Consider the following 26116-nt stretch of genomic DNA (forward strand, 5'->3'; position numbering starts at 1 on the left):
TTCAGATTGTTTTCTTTGTTTTAATACGATCAACATACAACATAAAGCTGGAGCCTGAGGACAGTGTGTCCAAAATAGTACAAGCACAACATCACTATTAATCATAAAACACGTCAAGTTTATTTGAAAATTCTAAAGAAAAAGAACACAAACACACAATGCCTCAGTGATTAATAGAACTGTTTCACAGATCACAGAACTATATCAGGGGGTCATTTCTCAGGCAGAAATGTAGATAAAAAGAATGAAATCCTGTTCCCCAAACAAGTGCAAGAACCACAGAGTCAAGAATAGGTTAAATATACAAATAAAATAAAATCAATTAAAAACAATAGCACATCAACATAAAAACATATAAACATAAAGCTGGAGCCTGAGGACAGTGTGTCCAAAAGCACAACATCACTATTAATCATAAAACACCTAAAGTTATTTGAAAGTTCTGAGGACAAAGAACACACAAACACACAATGCCTCAGTGATTCACAGAAGTATATCACAGATCACAGAACTATATCAGGGTGTCTCATGTAGCACTTTAAGTGGGGTTGCATAGTTTATTTGACTCCTGATACCTGGCATCTTTTAGCTTTCACCAGCGCATCAATATCAGGCGTCACATCCTGAGTGGCAGCCAACTTCAGGATGTGATTCAAGTGCTTGTCATGAGCCTTGAGCACAGCTTTGTTTTATTTATGCTCATTACAGAGAAAACTTGCTCACAAAGATATGTGGTTCCAAACATGCACAACAGTTTTGCAGCGAGGGCTGTCAAGTTGGGGTAACCTGGCAAGAGATTCTGATTAAATGTGTCCAAGCCAGCTGCGGCAAATTTTTATACTTTACAAAATCATCTCGCGGGCCGGATTAAACCCGTTTGACACCCCTGATCTAATCAAATATATGACTTATAATCTTATCTAATTCTATGAGTGTCAAGATTATCATTGGTGATATCACACACACACACAGTTTGTGCTTTAGTGATGAAAAATGTTGGACATCACAGCCACGAGGTCATCTTTGTAATAAACTACTCTGAAGATGAGAACCACCTTCAGTCACAAACGACAGTTACATTTCTGTGATGGCAGAAAGCAAATACCTTTATGTCCCCTGCACATAATAAAACACCAAAGGCATCAAAGTTGCATCCACTGATGGTGCAAATACTCCCAGCGTGGAATGTTTAGTAAGTCACATGTAAAGTTGTCAGTCCTTGAACTTTGGCTCTAAGGTTGAGTATAACTTGTTTTCATATGGCCACGCTACAATCCTCAAACACATCAGCCAATACCTGGACTCAAGCCAATGCCACAGCTGTGAAATGTACTGGTCTGTTTCAAGGAAAACGACCACTGAAACCAACCAACGTCAGCTGTTGGTGGATCCACAGCTGCAATAGATTTGAGAAGAAGAAGCTCCCTGGTTTCTCTCTTATCACACTCAAGGATTCACATGGTGTGGGACAGTAACTCCTGTTTTAGGAGTCAGCCCCTGTCAGCCCGAGGGGATTTGTCTGTCTCTTAACTTCCACTGAAAAGCACCGAGCACATGGCATAAAGTATCCTTCAAAGTGACAGATGAGTGAAATTGGGCACCTCCCCGCTTCAGATCTTCGGAAATACAGACCCTACTAGTCAGAGGTCCATTGTTCCTGATGGTCTTTGAGAGGCTTGTCAACCTTTTTTACTGGCGTAGAAAAGCTGTCAACAAAGGACCGGGTTGCAAGTGAAAAATTGCCATGTGAGTTGATGTTTTACTGTGATGAGATCTAAAGTGCTCACCGCAAGAAGACTCCCTGTGTCTCTCTCTCTCTCTCTCTCTCTCACTCTCACTCTCACTCTCACTCTCACTCTCACTCTCACTCTCTCTCTCTTACTCTCTCTCTGTCTCTCTTACTCTCTCTCTCTGTCTCTCTTACTCTCTCTCTCTCTCTCTCTCTTACTCTCTCTCTCTCTCTCTCTTACTCTCTCTCTCTCTCTCTCTTTCTCTCTCTTTCTCTCTCTCTCTCTTACTCTCTTACTCTCTCTCGCTCTCTCTCTCTTACTCTCTCTCTCTCTCTCTCTTTCTCTCTCTCTCTTTCTCTCTCTCTCTCTCTCTCTCTTTCTCTCTCTCTCTTACTCTCTCTCTCTCTCTCTCGATTACTCTCTCTCTCTCTCTCTTACTCTCTCTCTCTCTCTCTCTCTTACTCTCTCTCTCTTACTCTCTCTCGCTCGCTCTCTCTTACTCTCTCCCTCTCTCTCTCTCTCTCTTACTCTCACACACACACAGTGGTTAGTTTCAAGTCTCCTCTCACTCGCTCACTCTCTCAGCTCTCTCTGTCACTATCCCTGGCATCTTGCCCTGCTCTTTGAAGATGAGCTGAAGCTAACTAGACTTCCTGTGTCATCTATCTGAATATGTTGTCAACTACAAATCTGTGCACACGAACATGTACAAATGAATGTTCACATTGGTTGCCTATTGAGTTCATGGCAAGCATCAAACGGTTTGAAGTTGGTGTACCTCTGCTGTACTATACATTCAAGTATTCAACACCGGACATGCTGTGTCAATATTAATGGTAAATAACTTTGGATGTAGTAACTACAAGTACTTTATTAGTAACTACAAGTACTTTATTAAATGATTTGAAGCTTTTGTAAACTTCTCAAATTGTTTTCATATCTATCACTCTATACATCTATCCTGCTTTACAGTGATTATGAAAGTTGTTTCAAAGGGATGCTAAATTACCAATTTTTTTCCGTTTGGTGCTTAAAGAGCGACTGAACGCACCGATTCCGCATGTGTTTCTCTGTTGCTCATTAAGAAAAAAATACATTTCAGTCTTGGGAGTTCGGTTCGATGTGGCAGTTACTAATGTTCGTCACCCATGAGACATCCTAGGAACAAAGCCAGTATCACTTCCTCAAAATAGTCAGAATGAATCGAAGATAACTCAAGAAATCTATAATTACTTAAGTAAAAATACTTTTAAATACTACTTAAGTCGTTTTGGGGGGATATCTGTACTTTACTATTGATATTTTTGACAACTTTTACTTTTAAACTACATTCCTGAAGAAAATAAGGTACTTTTTACTCCTTAAATTTCCCCTGACACCCAAAAGTACTCGTTACATTTCGAATGCTCAGCAGAACAGGAAAATTGTAAAATTCACGCACTTTAAAGTTTCTGACTAATATCGATGCCTCATAGGCCACATTGTACAGTTGTTTATTTCCTTCACTTGCGCTTTAATGAACACACCCCTGATGTGGTTTTTTTTGACTAATTTGAAGATATAAGGAAGATGTGACTGTTGTCTTTTTTTGTTTTTGTTTTTCATATTCACTCATTCAGAATAGGGGAATTGGTGCATGCTATTGTCTCGTTAAAACTGGAGTCCGAATGAATCTATGCTGTAATTAAAAACCATTGCGCAAAGACATTATTTTTCAAGTTGGTTCCAGTCAGAAAGGATATGCTTAGGTGTTAAATGTCATGCTAAGTGAAGAGCAAGTGTTCGGAATGCAGTTTAGGTGCTGATTCAGTGTAGGAGGTCAAGCTCTCTGCAGTCTGCCTACTCTCTGCAGTCAGTCATGAGGCCTTTTTACAGCTGTTAATTATACACTCCAAACTTAATGTTGATGAGGCCAATTATGATTTACTCCAATAAGTGTGATTTTTGACATGATGCCAACATTATACTAAAATTACCATAAAGTTGTCTCAGCCAAATTGTTAGGTCAACATCAAACCATTTACTTGAAGTGCGAAAATATATCAAAGTTGCCTGGCTACCCAAACTCCTTGCTCCGGCCAAACGCTAGCCCATGACCACGGACTTTACTTTCTTCTCTGCAATAAATCTGGATCTGAGTACCTCCCCGACTATTTCTAGAATGCAAATGCATTCTAACCGTTCTGATTGGTCCCATAAACTGATGGGTTGGGCCAGATCCAGAATAAGTCATCATTGGCTTTGATACTCTGATCAATCCCTGATTTACTTTGTATTGTACAACAACCCTAATTTTGACTTCACCACAAACTACTTAAATGATGGCCATCTCAAACTGAAGTACGTAGCGAACATAGAGCATTGAAATAATTCAGTTTGAGTCCTCAGGCAAATATCAGAGAGCCTTTATGTTTAGAATGGCTATGGTTGGGAAGTAAACTATAATAACCTAGCGGATGTTCAAAATGTTATTCAAAGCAATAGGAGCAGAAGAGGCATGGATTTAATATAGGTTGAAATAGGCCTATACTTTCATTGCAGGCTGTTGATTGAAATTTTGTATTTAACCTTCATTTATGTTTTTGATGGGTGGACATTGGATAGCCTGAACTGAATTTGCTCCATCTCAGGGACTTTGATTGGACAACCTAGATTTCAAAGACGCGCAATACCATCGTTGTCATTGGTTTATATTTAGTTTGGAGTTGTTCCGATTGGGGTTGATTCAGGAAGACTTTGCAACAAAGTTTTGGCTTGATATTGATTCCTTCATAGTCCAGGGCGCCGGCGTGTGGTGAAGCAGGTTTGATTCATGCAGTAAGTTTAATGGTCGGAGAAAACTTCACCGTTGAAGGTAGAACAGAGCGATATTGCCATTACTGCCTGTTAATTCTGACCTCGGTAAACTTGAGAAAATCGTGGCTCTTGGAACGATATTTTACTCGATGTCCCAGCGCAACAGCGGTCTCCTAATGCAGCGCATGGATATTATCTCCAGCATGCTACTTCGGAAGTAGGTCACCGTTTTACCATGTCTCTGTTGGGCGCTCGTTTTTTCTCTCAATTAAACGTCGACTCTGGTCATAATTTATAAAAGGTGTAATCTGAATTAAGAGTGGACTCAAATCGACCTTCCATCGGGACCGAAGGTAAGATTGTATAGCACATATACGTCATATTTCATAAAAATCATATGTGAGTGAGATTCGTTGTAATAACATGCTTATAACCGCTTTATTAAGCTTACAATCGGTGACCATGGTTATTCCTCGCCTGCATCCACCTGAACCGTTACTTCAGATATTATACCATAGCCTGTCATCCTGTTAGAATAGCCTATGTCGATGGCCGAACTCAATAATTTAGAACAGATCTTGGCAGTGCATTATCAATCTCATAATTTTGGTTTCTGGGCAGACCATAATGACTGCCTATAATATGAAATATTCGATTAGTAGTTGCTCATCTAAATACGGAACCCTATGAGTCATTAGTTAATCATAATGTGTGTTGCCGATCTAGTGGTCTGATAGCCTCGTGCTCATCATGGCGGTAAATTCATCTGATCAAACCGGACCATGACGATACGGACCGTGATGATATGGATTCTGTGATATATATATATATATATATACTCCCTATGAGAACTGCACTGTAGCGCAAGGTCACTTCCCTCATCATATCCATGGTCTTCCGCCTCTCTCACAGTATTATTTGAGTGTAGGTCAGGCTTTGCGGGTTGCACGATGATACCCTTTAGATTATTAGGCTATTCCATATCCAGCAGGAGGCTATTTGTCACCATCCACTTGCAATGTATTGGTCACCAACACCAACTTTTGGTGTGATTTGAAAGTAAAAAAAAAAAAAAACGTGAAATATTATTTAGACGCTATAGGCCTTCTATAGAAATATACATGTTTTCTTTTTCCAAGTTATTCAGAGCTTGACCCTCAAACATTTCTGTAGAAAACAATGTGCTTCAGTTAGCCTACTGTCGTATCCCAACGAAGCAGCTTGATTCGATATCCATAGACAGAAACTCAATGCGTGTCTCCTTCTGTTGTCTCGTTATCTGTAAATCGAATTAGTCTTTCTCATGTATTGCATTTCATGGTCCACCGGAAATAATGGCCCTCCAAGTTGTGGGATGTTTGGAAATGCAAGGCTAAAAATGCTGTCCAGAATCAAGTCGACTTACCATTATTGTGGTTGTCATTTAAAACGGACGTCTGCTATAGAATAGGAAAATGCTGAAGAAATAACAACATCTTGCCGAGAGTTGGCTTGTTTTTAGAAGGACAATTATGTTTTGATTTGATGAGTGCCCTATGGGTTATGCTCTTAATACTTTTGGGGATTATTCTCTTGATGCACATCTTAGTATTGATTTTGTAAATTAAATCATCATAAACTTTGAAAACAAGATTACCAAAACCACAGGCGTCTGTTTTGAAGTTAATTTTTTTCCCTCTAGTCTTATCTTATTCTAATATTGACGCAGTAGTGGGTTGGCAAATGTTGCTGTTTGGTTGTGAAAGATTGGAGGAAACCAGTGCTATGATACCATGACGATAAAAAATAACCAGACCTGGGTTCAATTAGTATTTGTTTTTCTTTCAAATACTGCGCTTGATTGAGCTTGCTTGGCACAATGGACTCAATGGAATAGTCCCAAAAGTGCAAACCCCACCTATCTGGCACTCCAGGCAGGCTCAATACAATGCTTGTATTTGAGAGAATTAGGAAGGGGGGGGGGGGGGGGGGGATCTCCTGCACTTCCGTTCTAACTGATGTGTGAGGAGTTTGTGGGAATAACAGAAAACGACATCAATAGAATGGCAGGCTGTGTCCCCATAAGGTGCCATACTGTTGGTGTGTATAGAGCCTACTGTTTACAAAGTGGTATTTCATTCAAAGACCAGTAGCTGTAGGGATGTTTATGTTTTAGATGTGTGACTAACACCTCCTCCATTCATGTCATAAGAATTTCCCGCTGCCTCATGAAATCAAACTAATGAATTGTGGGTGACGACAAGTTAGTTTAGAGTTGTGGGTGTTTTCCTACATTGATTTCAGGAAAGTGTTTGCTTAGTAGTCACACCAACATTTTAATGGTTGCAGATTGATCATAGGCCCATTTGATGATTAACTCCTGAGTGGCGCAGTGGTCTAAGGCACTGCATCGCAGTGCTAACTGTGCCACTAGAGATCCTGGTTCGAATCCAGGCTCTGTCGCAGCCAGGCCGCGACCGGGAGACTCAAGGGGGGCGCACAATTGGCCCAGCGTCGTCCAGGGTATGGGAGGGAATGGCCGGCAGGGATGTAGCTCAGTTGATAGAGCATGGCGTTTGCAACGCCAGGGTTGTGGGTTCGATTCCCACGGGGGGCCTAGTATAAAAAAAAGTATATATGTATTCACTAACTGTAAGTCGCTCTGGATAAGAGCGTCTGCTAAATGACTAAAATGTAAATGATATGTTCATAGTATGATAGAAGATGAAGTGCCATAAGAGAAAGCAAGTCATCCTAAGCCAAGCTTCAGAAGGTTTGTCCCTAAGGACGATTTTTCAAGAAGACTATGGATCATTTCAGGTTTTAGGTTTCATTTCAGTGCAGCCAGTATTGGAAAAACTACTTCAATCTGGATTGTATGGCAATGATCATCACTTCAGGGAGTCTTAGATATCAATGGCTACTGTGGAAAGTGGCAATTCTCCGATTTGTGAATGAAAATCCACCCTTAGACATTATGACTAGAGTCTGATTGTATTTCCAGAGAGCTAAACGTTTGACTTATTCCAGTTTATTCTAGGGTTCTGTGAGGATGTAGATGATAAAGTAGTTGTCTGAAGCTTGATTGATAAATCACTTAAGCATGATTGGACCTGCACAATAGGATAGGGCAAGATTTTGCTTTCCTGGAAATATGACTGTCTGTCTGTGTCTGTCTGTGTCCACCTGATGGGAAATTCCTCAATGGAGATGTTCCTATGTAAGTTAGCAGCGGTATCCTTCTGACCTTGTGGCTTTATTGAAACCCATATCCCCTCTGTGTTAACCGTTTCTACTACAGGCTTAATCTTTAAGCCAATTACCAGTTGCAAAATATGTGGTCAACCACATCAATGTTTCAGCAGATTTAAATGTAGCTGTTTTATGGCCGTAATAAAAATGTTTTTTAATGGGCATTCATCCACTGTCATGTCGGCTAAGTTTATGCAAAAAAAACTCTCCCCATTTATTGATTTCTCGGTCTCCTCCCCCAGGGTCTGTATGAAGGGATGTGATGACCCAAGCAGATACCGCCCCAGTGACTCCTGGGAGCAGGTAGGTCTGCCACATGCGGAGGCCATGGTGGGGGGAGCCCGGCCAAAACTAAAAAGAGGGAGGCCCAAGGAGGTCACGAGAGGCAGCACGAAGGAGAGCAATGATCTGAGGGAAGAGGAGGAGGACAGGAAGTTGGATCTATGCGAGGGGGACAGCCTCGACTGTCGCGTCCTTCTCACTCGTCTGGAGGCAAGCGGTGATGAAGACGAGGAGCGCTGCTTGAAAGCGCCAATAGAGCGCAAAGAAGAAGGGAGCCATAATCTGGTGCGTGGAAGGACCAAGCCCTGCAAGTTTAGACAAAAGACCTGCAAAGCCTATCGGCTAGCGCCGGAACCAAGCAACCAATCAAAAGTGTTATGCACATTACCTGTCGTGGAACCTCGCAAACGGAGGCTGGCCTCTCTCAACGCGGAGGCTGTGAATAGTCTGCTCTTATACAGAGAAGATCCGCAAGGGTCCAGACTCGCAAAGAAGCTACAGTCCAATGGGGATCTGGCAAAGGATGCAATCATTTTGGGACACAACACCCCAAGTGGTCCTAAAGTGGCAAAATCAGACATTTTTGAAACTGGAAGTTCCAAAAAATACCAAAAGGCTATGAAGATGGAGGACTTGGGTCTGCTGAGTCTGTACGGTCCCACCCCTCGGCGTCAGGCCAGCCTCAACGCCGCTGCTTTGCTCAAGATCACCAGCACCTCCTTCAGAGCCAAACACCGGGGGGCCAAGACCAACTGCAACCAACTGAGTGGAGTAGTGAGGATCAAGCTAAAGAAACAGCAGCATCATAAACTCCATCACGGGCAATCCCAGGCCCAGTCACAGCTGGTTCAGAGATGCTGTACTCTCTGTAAAAGGGAGTACTTCCACCCGGAACCCCAGTGGGAGGGGACTACAGGGGGGAACGGCTCCATCAGATCTGACTTCCAGTGTGGATCCTTGCTTGGCTACCCGATGAAGTCTGTGAAGGAGCCGGTCGTGACCCAGGTGACTCCTTCTTTCTGCTCCCAGGAAAGGTCGGGGGAGTACTGCCACCGACTGGCCCTGTTCCTTGGCCAGAAGAGCTTTGGCGATGAGGAACTTGAGGCGCATTCGCTCTCCAAGGGCTACCTCCCCTCTCCCCGTTCCCTGGCCCACCCACATGCCCTAACCATAAGCCCTCACCCTTACCCATGTTTCTCCGGCTACTGTGTCCACTTTGCTCACCACGAGACCTCCTCTACCCTCATGAGCTCCAGCCCGATGCCCTACCCGCCCTCCTCTGTGGCCCCCATCACGTTGTGCCCTGGTGGGGTCCAGAGTCCCAAGCTGCTGTCCCCGACCGGCTCACACCCCTCAGGAATCGCCCACCTGGCCTACTGCTATGGAGAGCCCTGCAGAATCAGTCGCTACGCCTACAGAGCAGTACCAACCCTCGCCAGCAGATGGTGCTGTTATAACGCAGGCTGCACCAGCTGCAGCCATAACATCAAGATGGGTAAGAGGAGGCAGAAATGCTTAGAGATATGTAGTGATAATGATGTGAACGGGTCATGATGATTGCAGAGTGTTAACCGCATATTTGAGATGGCTCAGTGACCTTTTAGTCAATCAGTCAAATCACCAACAGTCTACTGAGAGAATGATCATGTTTGACCTTTTTAGAATACAGAGAATCAGAAATGTCACAGGTCAGGCGAATCTAAAGTCTTCAAGAAAGTTGTTCAGTTGTGTTCTAGGATTAGGGTTAGGATTAGGGTTAGGATTAGGTGTTCTTGGGATTCATTCATTGTGGTCTAAAAGCCTGGTAGGGTTTAAATCCACAGTCCTTAGCTGAACTTTGTTTCTTTATCCCTGCTCTCCACTCTACGTACATAGTGAGTGGAGAGCCTTAACTCTCTAGCCACTAGCTACGTGAGTAGGTCCAATGAGTAATCACCACAGATTGTGTAGATAGAATGTACTGTATTTACTATTGAAGCGGAGGAGTATTCATCTGGAGATGCCAAGCTGTGCTCTCAACTGAACCCCAGTTACTGCCAGTGGTCCTATATATATATATATATATATATATATATATATATATATATATATATATATACCATGCTTCACAGTAGGTATGGTATATATATATACACACACACACACACACACACACACACACACACACACACACACACACACACACACACACACACACATATATATACATATATATATATATATATATATATATATATATATATATATATATATATATATATATATACATATATACATATACAGTGGGGGAAAAAAGTATTTAGTCAGCCACCAATTGTGCAAGTTCTCCCACTTAAAAAGATGAGAGAGGCCTGTAATATTCATCATAGGTACACGTCAACTATGACAGACAAAATTAGAAAAAAAAATCCAGGAAATCACATTGTAGGATTTTTTATGAATTTATTTACAAATTATGGTGGAAAATAAGTATTTGGTCAATAACAAAAGTTTCTCAATACTTTGTTATATACCCTTTGTTGGCAATGATACAGGTCAAACTTTTTCTGTAAGTCTTCACAATGTTTTCACACACTGTTGCTGGTATTTTGGCTCATTCCTCCATGCAGATCTCCTCTAGAGCAGTGATGTTTTGGGGCTGTCGCTGGGCAACACGGACTTTCAACTCCCTCCAAAGATTTTCTATGGGGTTGAGATCTGGAGACTGGCTAGGCCACTCCAGAACCTTGAAATGCTTCTTACGAAGCCACTCCTTCGTTGCCCGGGCGGTGTGTTTGGGATCATTGTCATGCTGAAAGACCCAGCCACGTTTCATCTTCAATGCCCTTGCTGATGGAAGGAGGTTTTCACTCAAAATCTCACGATACATGGCCCCATTCATTCTTTCCTTTACACGGATCAGTCGTCCTGGTCCCTTGCAGAAAAACAGCCCCAAAGCATGATGTTTCCACCCCCATGCTTCACAGTAGGTATGGTGTTCTTTGGATGCAACTCAGCATTCTTTGTCCTCCAAACACGACGAGTTGAGTTTTTACCAAAAAGTTATATTTTGGTTTCATCTGACCATATGACATTCTCCCAATCCTCTTCTGGATCATCCAAATGCACTCTAGCAAACTTCAGACGGGCCTGGACATGTACTGGCTTAAGCAGGGGGACACGTCTGGCACTGCAGGATTTGAGTCCCTGGCAGCGTAGTGTGTTACTGATGGTAGGCTTTGTTACTTTGGTCCCAGCTCTCTGCAGGTCATTCACTAGGTCCCCCCGTGTGGTTCTGGGATATTTGCTCACCGTTCTTGTGATCATTTTGACCCCACGGTGTGAGATCTTGCGTGGAGCCCCAGATCGAGGGAGATTATCAGTGGTCTTGTATGTCTTCCATTTCCTAATAATTGCTCCCACAGTTGATTTCTTCAAACCAAGCTGCTTACCTATTGCAGATTCAGTCTTCCCAGCCTGGTGCAGGTCTACAATTTTGTTTCTGGTGTCCTTTGACAGCTCTTTGGTCTTGGCCATAGTGGAGTTTGGAGTGTGACTGTTTGAGGTTGTGGACAGGTGTCTTTTATACTGATAACAAGTTCAAACAGGTGCCATTAATACAGGTAACGAGTGGAGGACAGAGGAGCCTCTTAAAGAAGAAGTTACAGGTCTGTGAGAGCCAGAAATCTTGCTTGTTTGTAGGTGACCAAATACTTATTTTCCACCATAATTTGCAAATAAATTCAATAAAAATCCTACAATGTGATTTTCTGGATTTTTTTTCCTCAATTTGTCTGTCATAGTTGACGTGTACCTATGATGAAAATTACAGGCCTCTCTCATCTTTTTAAGTGGGAGAACTTGCACAATTGGTGGCTGACTAAATACTTTTTTCCCCCACTGTGTGTGTATATATATATATATATATATATATATATATATATATATATATATATATATATATATATATACATGTACGTACGTACGTACGTACGTACGTATATATATACTACCGTTCAAACGTTTGGGGTCACTTAAACATTTCCTTGATTTCCATGAAAACATACATGAAATGAGTTTGAATAGGAAATATAGCAAAATGAATAGGAAATGTAGTCATTGACAAGGTTAGAAATAATGATTTTTAATTGAAATAATTATAATTGTGTCCTTCAAACTTTGCTTTCGTCAAAGAATCCTCCATTTGCAGCAATTACAGCCTTGCAGACCTTTGGCATTCTAGTTGTCAATTTGTTGAGGTAATCTGAAGAGATTTCACACCATGCTTCCTGAAGCACCTCCCACAAATTGGATTGGCTTGATGGGCACTTCTTACGTACCATACGGTCAAGCTGCTCCCACAACAGCTCAATAGGGTTGAGATCTGGTGACTGTGCTGGCCACTCCATTATAGACAGAATACCAGCTGACTGATTCTTGCCTAAATAGTTATTGCATAGTTTGGAGCTGTGCTTTGGGTCATTGTCCTGTTGTAGGAGGAAATTGGCTCCAATCAAGCGCCGTCCACAGGGTATGGCATGGCGTTGCAAAATGGAGTGATAGCCTTCCTTCTTCAAGATCCCTTTTACCCTGTACAAATCTCCCACTTTACCACCACCAAAGCACCCCCAGACCATCACATTGCCTCCACCATGCTTGAAAGATGACATCAAGCACTCCTCCAGCATCTTTTCATTTGGTCTGCGGCTCACAAATGTTCTTCTTTGTGATCCAAACACCTCAAACTTCGATTCGTCTGTCCCTAACACTTTTTTCCAATCTTCCTCTGTCCAGTGTCTGTGTTCTTTTGCCCATCTTAATATTTTATTTTTATTGGCCAGTCTGAGATATGGCTTATTCTTTGCAACTCTGCCTAGAAGGTCAGCATCCCGGAGTCGCCTCTTCACTGTTGATGTTGAGACTGGTGTTTTGCGGGTACTATTTAATGAAGCTGCCAGTTGAGGACCTGTGAGGCGTCTGTTTCTCAAACTAGACACCAGTGTATTTGTCCTCTTGCTCAGTTGTGCACCGGGGCCTCCCCACTCCTCTTTCTATTCTGGTTAGAGCCAGTTTGCGCTGTTCTGTGAAGGGAGTAGCACACTGCGTTGTACGTGATCTTCAGTTTCTTGGCAATTTCTCGCATGGAATAGCCTTCATTTCTCAGAACAAGAATAGACTGACGCGTTTCAGAATAAAGTTATTTGTTTCTGGACATTTTGAGGCTGTAATCGAACCCACAATTGCTGATGCTCCAGATACTCAACTAGTCTCAAGAAGGCCAGTTTTATTGCTTCTTTAATCAGCACATCAGTTTTCAGCTGTGCTAACATAATTGCAAAAGGGTTTTCTAATGATCAATTAGCCTTTTAAAATGATAAACTTGGATTAGCAAACACAACGTGCCATTGGAACACAGGACTGATGGTTGCTGATAATGGGCCTCTGTACGCCTATGTAGATATTCCATAAAAAATCTGCTGTTTCCAGCTACAATAGCCATTAACAACATTAACAATGTCTACACTGTATTTCTGATCAATTATATGTTATTTTAATGGACAAAAAAATTGCTTTTCTTTCGAAAACAAGGACATTTCTAAGTGACCCCAAACGTGTGTGTGTATATGTACAGTGGGGAAAAAAGTATTTAAGTCAGCCACCAATTGTGCAAGTTCTCCCACTTAAAAAGATGAGAGAGGCCTGTAATTTTGATCATAGGTACACGTCAACTATGACAGACAAAATGAGAAAAAAATTCCAGAAAATCACATTGTAGGATTTTTAATGAATTTATTTGCAAATTATGGTGGAAAATAAGTATTTGGTCAATAACAAAAGTTTCTCAATACTTTGTTATATACCCTTTGTTGGCAATGACACAGGTCAAACGTTTTCTGTAAGTTTTCACAAGGTTTTCACACACTGTTGCTGGTATTTTGGCCCATTCCTCCATGAAGATCTCCTCTAGAGCAGTGATGTTTTGGGGCTGTCGCTGGGCAGCACGGACTTTCAACTCCCTCCAAAGATTTTCTATGGGGTTGAGATCTGGAGACTGGCTAGGCCACTCCAGGACCTTGAAATGCTTCTTACGAAGCCACTCCTTCGTTGCCCGGGCGGTGTGTTTGGGATCATTGTCATGCTGAAAGACCCAGCCACGTTTCATCTTCAATGCCCTTGCTGATGGAAGGAGGTTTTCACTCAAAATTTCACGATACATGGCCCCATTCATTCTTTCCTTTACACGGATCAGTCGTCCTGCTCCCTTTGCAGAAAAACAGCCCCAAAGCATGATGTTTCCACCCCCATGCTTCACAGTAGGTATGGTGTTCTTTGGATGCAACTCAGCATTCTTTGTCCTCCAAACACGACGAGTTGAGTTTTTACCAAAAAGTTATATTTTGGTTTCATCTGATCATATGACATTCTCCCAATCCTCTTCTGGATCATCCAAATGCACTCTAGCAAACTTCAGACGGGCCTGGACATGTACTGGCTTAAGCAGGGGGACACGTTTGTCACTGCAGGATTTGAGTCCCTGGCGGCGTAGTGTGTTACTGATGGTAGGCTTTGTTACTTTGGTCCCAGCTCTCTGCAGGTCATTCACTAGGTCCCCCCGTGTGGTTCTGGGATTTTTGCCCACCGTTCTTGTGATCATTTTGACCCCACGGGGTGAGATCTTGCGTGGAGTCCCAGATCCAGGGAGATTATCAGTGGTCTTGTATGTCTTCCATTTCCTAATAATTTCTCCCACAGTTAATTTCTTCAAACCAAGCTGCTTACCTATTACAGATTCAGTCTTCCCAGCCTGGTGCAGGTCTACAATTTTGTTTCTGGTGTCCTTTGACAGCTCTTTGGTCTTGGCCATAGTGGAGTTTGGAGTGTGACTGTTTGAGGTTGTGGACAGGTGTCTTTTATACTGATAACAAGTTCAAACAGGTGCCATTAATACAGGTAACGAGTGGAGGACAGAGGAGCCTCTTAAAGAAGAAGTTACAGGTCTGTGAGAGCCAGAAATCTTGCTTGTTTGTAGGTGACCAAATACTTATTTCCCACCATAATTTGCAAATAAATTCATTAAAAATCCTACAATGTGATTTTCTGGATTTTCTCAATTTGTCTGTCATAGTTGACGTGTACCTATGATGAAAATTACAGGCCTCTCTCATCTTTTTAAGTGGGAGAACTTGCATAATTGGTGGCTGACTAAAGACTTGTTTTCCCCCACTGTATGTGTGTGTGTGTGTGTGTGTATGTATATATATATATATATATATATATATATATATATATATATATATATATATATATATATATATATATGTATATGTGTGTGTGTGTGTGTGTGTGTGTGTGTGTGTGTGTATATGTATATATATATATACATATATATATGTAATGTTATATATATATATATATATATATATATATATATATACATATGTATGTATATATATATATATATATATATATATATATATATACATATGTATGTATGTATGTATGTGTATATATATGTATGTGTGTATATGGATAGATATATATATATATATGTATATATATATATATATATATATATGTATGTGTGTGTATATAGATAGATATGTATGTATATAGGGTTTGTTAATCTTTGTAGCAGAGCTCCATACTGTACACACAAGACAGGCTAAAATGATTCCACATGTTATATCAGCCAGGAGTCCCACAGTCCCAAAGCCCCTTTACGGTACTGCCTCCGGAGCAGTGGATGACGACAGAACAGGGCCATTCTTAGCTGGTCTGTGGTCAGATCGTACACTGCTCAAAAAAATAAAGGGAACACTTAAACAACACATCCTAGATCTGAATGAATGAAATAATCTTATTAAATACTTTTTTCTTTACATAGTTGAATGTGCTGACAACAAAATCACACAAAAAAATATCAATGGAAATCAAATTTATCAACCCATGGAGGTCTGGATTTGGAGTCACCCTCAAAATTAAAGTGGAAAACCACACTACAGGCTGATCCAACTTTGATGTAATGTCCTTAAAACAAGTCACAATGAGGCTCAGTAGTGTGTGTGGCCTCCACGTGCCTGTATGACCTCCCTACAATGCCTGGGCATGCTCCTGATGAGGTGGCGGATGGTCTCCTGAGGGATCTCCTCCCAGACCTGGACTAAAGCATCCGCCAACTCCTGGACAGTCTGTGGTGCAACGTGGCGTTGGTGGATGGAGAGAGACATGATGTGCTCAATTGGATTCAGGTCTGGGGTACGGGCGGGCCAGTCCATAGCATCAATGCCTTCCTCTTGCAGGAACTGCTGATACACTCCAGCCACATGAGGTCTAGCATTGTCTTGCATTAGGAGGAACCCAGGGCCAACCGCACCAGCATATGGTCTCACAAGGGGTCTGAGGATCTCATCTCGGTACCTAATGGCAGTCAGGCTACCTCTGGCGAGCACATGGAGGGCTGTGCGGCCCCCCCAAAGAAATGCCACCCCACACCATGACTGACCCACCGCCAAACCGTTCATGCTGGAGGATGTTGCAGGCAGCAGAACGTTCTCCACGGCGTCTCCAGACTCTGTCACGTCTGTCACATGTGCTCAGTGTGAACCTGCTTTCATCTGTGAAGAGCACAGGGCACCAGTGGCGAATTTGCCAATCTTGGTGTTCTCTGGCAAATGCCAAACGTCCTGCACGGTGTTGGGCTGTAAGCACAACCCCCACCTGTGGACGTCGGGCCCTCATACCACCCTCATGGAGTCTGTTTCTGACCGTTTGAGCAGACACATGCACATTTGTGGCCTGCTGGAGGTCATTTTGCAGGGCTCTGGCAGTGCTCCTCCTGCTCCTCCTTGCACAAAGGCGGAGGTAGCGGTCCTGCTGCTGGGTTGTTGCCCTCCTACGGCCTCCTCCACGTCTCCTGATGTACTGGCCTGTCTCCTGGTAGCGCCTCCATGCTCTGGACACTACGCTGACAGACACAGCAAACCTTCTTGCCACAGCTCGCATTGATGTGCCATCCTGGATGAGCTGCACTACCTGAGCCACTTGTGTGGGTTGTAGACTCCGTCTCATGCTACCACTAGAGTGAAAGCACCGCCAGCATTCAAAAGTGACCAAAACATCAGCCAGGAAGCATAGGAACTGAGACGTGGTCTGTGGTCACCACCTGCAGAACCACTTCTTTATTTGGGGGTGTCTTGCTAATTGCCTATAATTTCCACCTGTTGTCTATTCCATTTGCACAACAGCATGTGAAATCTATTGTCAATCAGTGTTGCTTCCTATGTGGACAGTTTGATTTCACAGAAGTGTGATTGACTTGGAGTTACATTGTGTTGTTTAAGTGTTCCCTTTATTTTTTTGAGCAGTGTATTTGTCGGGGACCACAGCAGCACTCATGACCTCATCAAGTATGCTGATTACAGATCAAGATGGAGTGTCGTTGGCGTTGCCCGCTCAGAGGTGCTATTACCTTAGGTAAATTGGTATATGTCTTGTTGCCTCTGAGCTGCCTGCTTTGAAGTGACACAAAAATTGACCCTTTTCCCCAGAGAAGTGAGCGAGACGTCATTTTTTATTTCCTGCTACCACAAGCTATCCGATTGCGAGAGTCTATTATAATGTGACATTTATTGTATCATCGCTCATCCTGACTGGCCCTTAATGGTCAGGTGAACCTGCACTACACTAGTGTGGTTGGTCGATTCCTATGGGGTTTTGAAAGACTCCACACACTCCTACATTACATGACATTAAATTACAGCATCCCCATTACCTTTTGTACAGAGCAAATCATGCATCAGCTTTATGTAATCCTAGATTTCCAGGAACAGTCAGAGTTATGAGTGCTGACTGAGATGATGGGAGGTAAGGAACATAAATGCTATAATATAAAATAGGTGGCTAAATGCTATAATATAAAATAGGTGGCTAAATGCTATAATATAAAATAGGTGGCTAAATGCTATAATATAAAATAGGTGGCTAAATGCTATAATATAAAATAGGTGGCTAAATGCTATAATATAAAATAGGTGGCTAAATGCTATAATATAAAATAGGTGGCTAAATGCTATAATATAAAATAGGTGGCTAAATGCTATAATATAAAATAGGTGGCTAAACGCTATAATATAAAATAGGTGGCTAAATGCTATAATATAAAATAGGTGGCTAAATGCTATAATATAAAATAGGTGGCTAAATGCTATAATATAAAATAGGTGGCTAAATGCTATAATATAAAATAGGTGGCTAAACGCTATAATATAAAATAGGTGGCTAAACGCTATAATATAAAATAGGTGGCTAAATGCTATAATATAAAATAGGTGGCTAAACGCAATAATATAAAATAGGTGACTAAACGCTATAATATAAAATAGGTGGCTAAACGCTATAATATAAAATAGGTGGCTAAATGCTATAATATAAAATAGGTGGCTAAATGCTATTCACAAAAAAAAGGCCTTCCACTGCATCATTATTACAGTATCATAATTATGACATTTTTCCAGAAGCAAGTTCAGTTGTGTCAAGTCAGATAACAGAAAGATGTGAATATATCAACAGCAACGTTCACACGTAACGGATACAAATGCTAGTATATACAAGATAAAACGTAAGTCACACCCGTCAATTTTCTTTTCAAAGCCGTACTGATGCCTATACGAAACCTTTTAGCAGCTCTGTTGGTTCGCGCCCTGAAGGCAGTGCTGCATATTGGCTGTTCGGTGGATGTGTAAGATGATTTCTTTACCCCTTTTACGTGTGCGCTCTTTGTAAATGTCTCAGAGAGCCTTTTGCTTGTACAGATGTATATCAGCAAGCGATACAGTGTCGCCTCCCTCTGATCCCTCTCAATATCCTTAACCGGCTCTTTTATTCCACACTGCCTGTCTGGGGTACATCAGGCCACCACAAATACTCCATCTCTGCTACTCTGATGTGCATTTGTGGCCAGCCTCTGTGGCCAGCCTCTGTGGCCAGCCCCTGTGGCCAGCCCCTGTGGCCAGCCCCTGTGACTCACAGCTACAATTAAGACAGAGGATATAGACAGTGTTCTTATCTCTGCTGCATGCAGCGTCGCTGTTTCTATATTAGTGGCGCTGAAGCTGAGTGGCGTTGAAACAGAGTGGCAGGAAAGGAGAGGATGAGTGTGGAGTAAAATAGGTGGCTAAACGCTATAATATAAAATAGGTGGCTAAATGCTATAATATAAAATAGGTGGCTAAATGCTATAATATAAAATAGGTGGCTAAACGCTATAATATAAAATAGGTGGCTAAACGCTATAATATAAAATAGGTGGCTAAATGCTATAATATAAAATAGGTGGCTAAATGCTATAATATAAAATAGGTGGCTAAATGCTATAATATAAAATAGGTGGCTAAATGCTATAATATAAAATAGGTGGCTAAATGCTATAATATAAAATAGGTGGCTAAATGCTATAATATAAAATAGGTGGCTAAACGCTATAATATAAAATAGGTGGCTAAATGCTATAATATAAAATAGGTGGCTAAATGCTATAATATAAAATAGGTGGCTAAACGCTATAATATAAAATAGGTGGCTAAACGCTATAATATAAAATAGGTGGCTAAATGCTATAATATAAAATAGGTGGCTAAATGCTATAATATAAAATAGGTGGCTAAATGCTATAATATAAAATAGGTGGCTAAACGCTATAATATAAAATAGGTGGCTAAACGCTATAATATAAAATAGGTGGCTAAACGCTATAATATAAAATAGGTGGCTAAATGCTATAATATAAAATAGGTGGCTAAACGCAATAATATAAAATAGGTGGCTAAACGCTATAATATAAAATAGGTGGCTAAACGCTATAATATAAAATAGGTGGCTAAATGCTATAATATAAAATAGGTGGCTAAATGCTATTCACAAAAAAAAAGGCCTTCCACTGCATCATTATTACAGTATCATAATTATGACATTTTTCCAGAAGGAAGTTCAGTTGTGTCAAGTCAGATAACAGAAAGATGTGAATATATCAACAGCAACGTTCACACGTAACGGATACAAATGCTAGTATATACAAGATAAAACGTAAGTCACACCCGTCAATTTTCTTTTCAAAGCCGTACTGATGCCTATACGAAACCTTTTTAGCAGCTCTGTTGGTTCGCGCCCTGAAGGCAGTGCTGCATATTGGCTGTTCGGTGGATGTGTAAGATGATTTCTTTACCCCTTTTACGTGTGCGCTCTTTGTAAATGTCTCAGAGAGCCTTTTGCTTGTACAGATGTATATCAGCAAGCGATACAGTGTCGCCTCCCTCTGATCCCTCTCAATATCCTTAACCGGCTCTTTTATTCCACACTGCCTGTCTGGGGTACATCAGGCCACCACAAATACTCCATCTCTGCTACTCTGATGTGCATTTGTGGCCAGCCCCTGTGGCCAGCCCCTGTGGCCAGCCCCTGTGGCCAGCCCCTGTGGCCAGCCCCTGTGGCCAGCCCCTGTGACTCACAGCTACAATTAAGACAGAGGATACAGACAGTGTTCTTATCTCTACTGCATGCAGCGTCGCTGTTTCTATATTAGTGGCGCTGAAGCTGAGTGGCGTTGAAACAGAGTGGCAGGAAAGGAGAGGATGAGTGTGGAGTTTTTTGTGTTGATCTATGTGCTGGTGAGTGTGAGTGTTTTAAGGGACCGATCACTCTAGTGTCTGACACTTCCACTTTTCCCCATAGAAGACGACTCCTCATCTCTGGAGGACCACAGCCCCCCCCCTGTCCAAGTTTCCCCCACACCCGGCTGCCTCGCCACCCCCAGCGCTCCCCCAGCTGGCCAATCAGTGCCCCGCCTCCAGAACCCTCTATCGGACCCCAGCCAACCAAGGGTCCCGCTGCAAGTGGCCCGGGAGTGTCCTCAGAGTGCCAAGCCACCCAGCGGCTCTCGGTCTGGGGTGCATGGTGGCTCGCCGTCCTACTGCCCTCATATTCAAGACAAGCAGCAGCTGGGGCCCACCGCCAGCGGAGCTGCCAAGCAGCAGAGGATCACCCGTCGCCGGGCAACCAATGGCTGGCTGCCCGTGGGCGTGCCCTTCGAGAAGGAGGTTTTCACTGTGGTATGTGTTGCTGTGTGTTAAGGGATACTGGTTGTACCTTGTAAGGTAGCTAGCTGAGGCTACAGAATATTAGAATTTCCTCTGAAGGAAAACTTAATCTGTATGTATGATATTATTACCATCCATTCTTACTTCTGTGCTAACAACAATGGTAATAACCGGGTCCTTAGCATGTGCTAATAACAATGCTAATAGTATGTTCCAACAACAATGACATATTGACTATGTTTCCAGGGGGAAGAGACAACAGTGTTGCGCAAATGTTTTGAAGGAGTACAGCGGGACGGGGAGGTCATTCGGGTTCGAGACACAGTCCTTCTGCGCTCCGGCACCAGGAAGAAGTCTCTGCCCTACGTAGCCAAAATCTCAGCCCTGTGGAAGCACCCCGAGTCAGGTGAAGCTCTGCCTCTTTCACGCAGAGCTAAACTGACACAGATGGATGAAAAACAAAACTATAGCCATGTTTAAAAACCGGTTCAAATACTTGGTCGGCGCTCAATTGAGCTTGCCTGGCACAATGGAACCAATGCAGTAGTATGAAAAAGTACAAAACCTGCCAATCTGGCATTCCAGTCAGCAATCAAACGCTCAAAACAGACCACTGTTTGCCACATCAACTTTTGTAGAATTGATTATGGATGGGATCCCTACACATCACTTCAAATGTTCAATTTGATACAACTTTAGTTATCCTCTTCTCACTTTGAAAATGGCACTGTCTGTGTGTCCTCAGGGGAGATGATGATGAGTCTGTTTTGGTTCTACCGCCCAGAACACACACAGGGAGGACGCAATCCCAGCACACACTGTGAGGTGAGTTCTCCGGGAAAGCCCAGTTCACACTGAGGTGAGTTCTCCAGAAAGCCCAGTTCACACTGTGAGGTGAGTTCTCCGGGAAAGCCCAGTTCACACTGTGAGGTGAGTTCTCCAGAAAGCCTAGTTCACACTGTGAGGTGAGTTCTCCGGGAAAGCCCAGTTCACACTGTGGTGGTGAGTTCTCCAGAAAGCCCAGTTCACACTGTGAGGTGAGTTCTCCGGGAAAGCCCAGTTCACACTGTGAGGTGAGTTCTCCGGAAAGCCCAGTTCACACTGTGAGGTGTTCTCCGGGAATGCCCAGTTCACACTGTGAGGTGAGTTCTCCGGGAAAGCCCAGTTCACACTGTGAGGTGAGTTCTCCGGGAAAGCCCAGTTCACACTGTGAGGTGAGTTCTCCGGGAAAGCCCAGCTCACACTGTGAGGTGAGTTCTCCAGGAAAGCCCAGTTCACACTGTGAGGTGAGTTCTCCGGGAAAGCCCAGTTCACACTGTGAGGTGAGTTCTCCGGGAAAGCCCAGTTCACACTGTGAGGTGAGTTCTCTGGAAAGCCCAGTTCACACTGTGGCTGCCATCTACAATGTTTGCCCAGCCCCAGCCTGGTTCTCCATGGGAAAAGAGATGGCAAACACATTGTTTCCGTTTAATTATGTATTTCCTGGAGAAATAGGCTGTACAGGCTTCCCATTATCAATATCCCCCAGGAACAAACACACTTTGTTCACCCAGGCTATGAATAATAAACAGAAGCCTTATTCACAATGCTCTGCGAGAGAGCACTGGGGCGTGTTCAGTAGGAAGAAAACGTTTTGAAACCGGAAGGCACTACCTAAATTTGTCCAATGAAAACACAGATTTTCATTACCGGTTGTAAAACATTTTGCTACAGTGTGCTCTACTGAATACCCTGGGCTTTGAGCAGACCAAAGCTACTGCTCTGTTTTACACAAGTCTCTGTAAGGAAAACCAGCTAGGATTAAATCAAGACTTAGACTGCACCATTTTTTGATTTCCCATGACTGTGTGATTTCCTGATGGGGAAGTGGGTCGAAAAGGGCTATACAGACTTTTCTGACGTGCAAACCGATATTTTTATTTTTAGAATTGATTAGGGTTAAGGGTTTGTTAAAGGGTCAGTTTTAGATTTTGGCTAGTCAGTTTGCACATCAGAAAAGCCTGTATAGACCTTCCCAAGGCGGTCTTGATGATGTCAGATAGATGTAGTTAGGGGATATTAAAGGGATAGTTCAGCCATGACATATTTTGATATATGTAAATACATTATGTTAAATTGCTGAACTATCCCTTTAAGCAAGGGATTTGTTTTGGTTCATGAGAGAAGATTCATGCATTGTTTTCCTCCCCTCTTGTCACCCAACTTCATTTCCAGAATGAAATTTTTGCATCTCGCCATCAGGATGAAAACAGTGTGGCCTGCATTGAAGACAAGTGCTACGTGTTGACGTTAGCACAGTACTGTAGGTAAGGTCTGTTTATCTCTGATGGGAGATGGGGTGTGAGAATAAATAGTATGTGGGAGACACAAGATGTTGAGTGGATTGTATTACGTTTTATTTGTTGCATTGTATTTGTTCACTCATTTGCACGGTCTGTTTGACATGTCCTTTGGTGTTTCAGATATTGTGCCTTGGTGAAGCGTCGGGGTGATGGTCTCCCTGAAAGTGCCACCAGAGTGGTGCCGCCTTGTGTCGAATGCACCGTCCCTGCCCACTGCTGTGTGCCCACGGACATCGACCCCAACCTAGTGTTCATGTGTCGCCACGTCTACGACTTCCGCTACGGGCGCATCCTGAAGAATCTGCAGTAGCACTTGTGAGGACGGTGGTGGAACGGAGGAATCTTAAACAGTGAAAGAGGGTGCTGAAAAGACAGGATTTTGAGACCGATCAAGCCACTCTGTTTTGAAAGGGGCGGAAGATGTTGACAGTTTTAGGCTGAGGAAGTCTGGAAGTGTTTTTGCCCGATGTCTCACCCTGAGGGGTTTGCAAAGGGTCACACTTGGTCAAAGAGGAAATGTGTTTTATCATCCCGAGCACAAATCCCCTTTTTTAACAAAACTGATTTGCCAAATAATGATTTTATTTTTCATCTTCCCATGACTTTGCCTGTATCTATGTGGGTTAGTAGCCATGTTGTTGGCAGATGGTATCAGTTAAGACTTGTTCAGTATTTAGTGGGATGACTCATAAATTAGATGGTGGCTTAACATATTTATCTGTAATGATTTAGTCTTGAGTTTAAAGTTTTTAATTGGCTTAAGTGCAGAGAAATATTTATTTCTATATGGAGAAAATTTTAATTTATTTTTTAAAGTAATTTAAGAGTGAATTATTTAGTATTTTCAAAGCAAGGAAGGTGACTACGAGAACATTATAATTCCTAGGCGTTCGCCAACACTAACTCACTGTCTGCGCTGTCTTAGAGGTAAAGTACCACTGAATCCCAAACCAGCCTCTCGCCTATACCTCACCCCTACCAACACATGGTCCTCCGTTGTCACGTGTTGCTGACGAAACTCCCAGAGTGTCGAAGGGATCAATAAAACCCATTAACTTTGGGACGCACTCGTGGCAATTAATGTATGACATTTTAAATAATGCGAGCATGAAATTCTAATTAACAAATTCCCCTTGTCATTTTACAAGATATAAACCTCTGTAATAGTTAAACATTTAATTTGGGAGGTATTTCATTTTGTTACATGTGTCAAGCCTCGAAATCAGACAAACAAATGCTCCATTCTCTTGTATGAAATTGTGCAAACTCCAAACATATTGCGTTACATGTTGGGATAGCACTTCGCTCTGGACCTGGCAGCTTTGCTGGCTCGGTCGAAGTGGCTATCGAAGGGGCGTGAAAGCGCAAATTGAGGGGTGAGGGGAAAGGGACTGGTTTGGGATTCAGCATGAGAATGACCAGTGACTCAACTGGATGGACCAAATATCCCTGGGATTTTCCGGGCCACCCCCACCCTGCCTTTAATTGACCAATGAACGGGGGTTTGAACACAACAGCCACACTGCCATTACCCATAATAACTTGCCTTACATCCCGCGGGTTGACATCTAGGATGCAAGCTCCAATACGTTCAGTTTACACCTCGCCAAAAGCCCTGCCTTCCGTCTAAACCAAGGTTGCCAGTGAGTGGAGCTACAGTTCAGTACAAGCCCCTCCCATGTTACTGTGATCATCAACTGTGTCCTTAAGATGAAAACGCTACTGATTCGTCAACACGGAAGTCACACTGTGGATTTATCTAAATGTGTTTGATTAGATCAGAGGGAATCAACGTTTGGTATGACAGTTCCTGGAAAAGCTTGCTGTCTGATCAACATATGCACACACACACCTGCTTTGAAGATGTATCTCGATGTAGAGGGCACCAGCCATAGGAGAACCCTCTTACACGCTCTATTTCTTTTTAAGTCCAATCAAGATGTGATAGATATTTCTTACATTGCCTGTTGTGCCTGCCAGTCTCAGTGGACTCGGTGTCCCAATAACTTTCCATGAAAAGTAAGCCAAGATTATTGTTGTTTTTTATGTCTTTTTGAAAAGCCTTTTTTTGTGTGTGAAATTCTGTTAATTGCTATGAAATGGATGTACCAAAAAGGGTATAGAAGGGGCGTAAAATGTCACGTTCAACTCATTCCCCGGTGTAGAAAACTCTCAATTCCAAGTTTCTTTGTTCTTATGTGCATATGTTCCAGTGTTTTAGAGGTTCTGGGAATTCTGGGAAAGGATATTCACAGCACAGTGTTTTGTATTATTTAACTTGGACCCATGTAATATACAAATATTTGAATGGAATAAATAATGAGTTTGAACCCAATAATCTCATTTGATGAAGTTGCAAAGTCAGTCTGACAAATCTTTGCATACGTTCTTCCAAATCAACATCAAGTAACTGACTCTTATCTGGTCCACAATACATTTTCCTCCCTCTTTTTTTTTTCCCCTCCACTTTCTAATAATAATTTCCCCCTGGTCCAGTAAGGTGAGCTGTTGTTAGGAACAGGCTGAGACGTGATGGCTGGCCTCCCTGCCTGTGCCATTAAACCCCTACAACTCATCCAGAACGCCGCAGCCCGTCCGGTGTTCAACCTTCCCAAGTTCTCTCACGTCACCCCGCTCCTCCACACACTCCACTGGCTTCCAGTTG

At 42.5% G+C, this 26116-nt stretch overlaps 1 protein-coding gene across 4 annotated transcripts in view; it reads left to right on the forward strand.

Annotated features, from left to right (window-relative positions):
• Positions 1–25803, forward strand: part of LOC311145962 (bromo adjacent homology domain-containing 1 protein-like) — a 44893-nt gene extending 19090 nt beyond the window's left edge. For 3 of the 4 annotated variants that reach the window (XM_084182365.1, XM_084182368.1, XM_084182367.1), the window contains 6 exons: positions 8000–9534; positions 20745–21121; positions 21356–21515; positions 21855–21934; positions 23324–23415; positions 23572–25803. In XM_084182365.1, the coding sequence (XP_084038491.1) occupies positions 8000–9534; positions 20745–21121; positions 21356–21515; positions 21855–21934; positions 23324–23415; positions 23572–23761 (2434 nt within the window). In that variant the 3' untranslated portion in view covers positions 23762–25803. The remainder of the gene's footprint in view (positions 1–7999; positions 9535–20744; positions 21122–21355; positions 21516–21854; positions 21935–23323; positions 23416–23571) is intronic. The other variant, XM_084182366.1, reaches the window with a different exon arrangement.
• Positions 25804–26116: the final 313 nt, after the last annotated feature.

The sequence above is a fragment of the Coregonus lavaretus genome (assembly GCF_964263955.1).
Source record: "Coregonus lavaretus genome assembly, chromosome: 18".
Lineage (NCBI taxonomy): Eukaryota > Metazoa > Chordata > Actinopteri > Salmoniformes > Salmonidae > Coregonus > Coregonus lavaretus.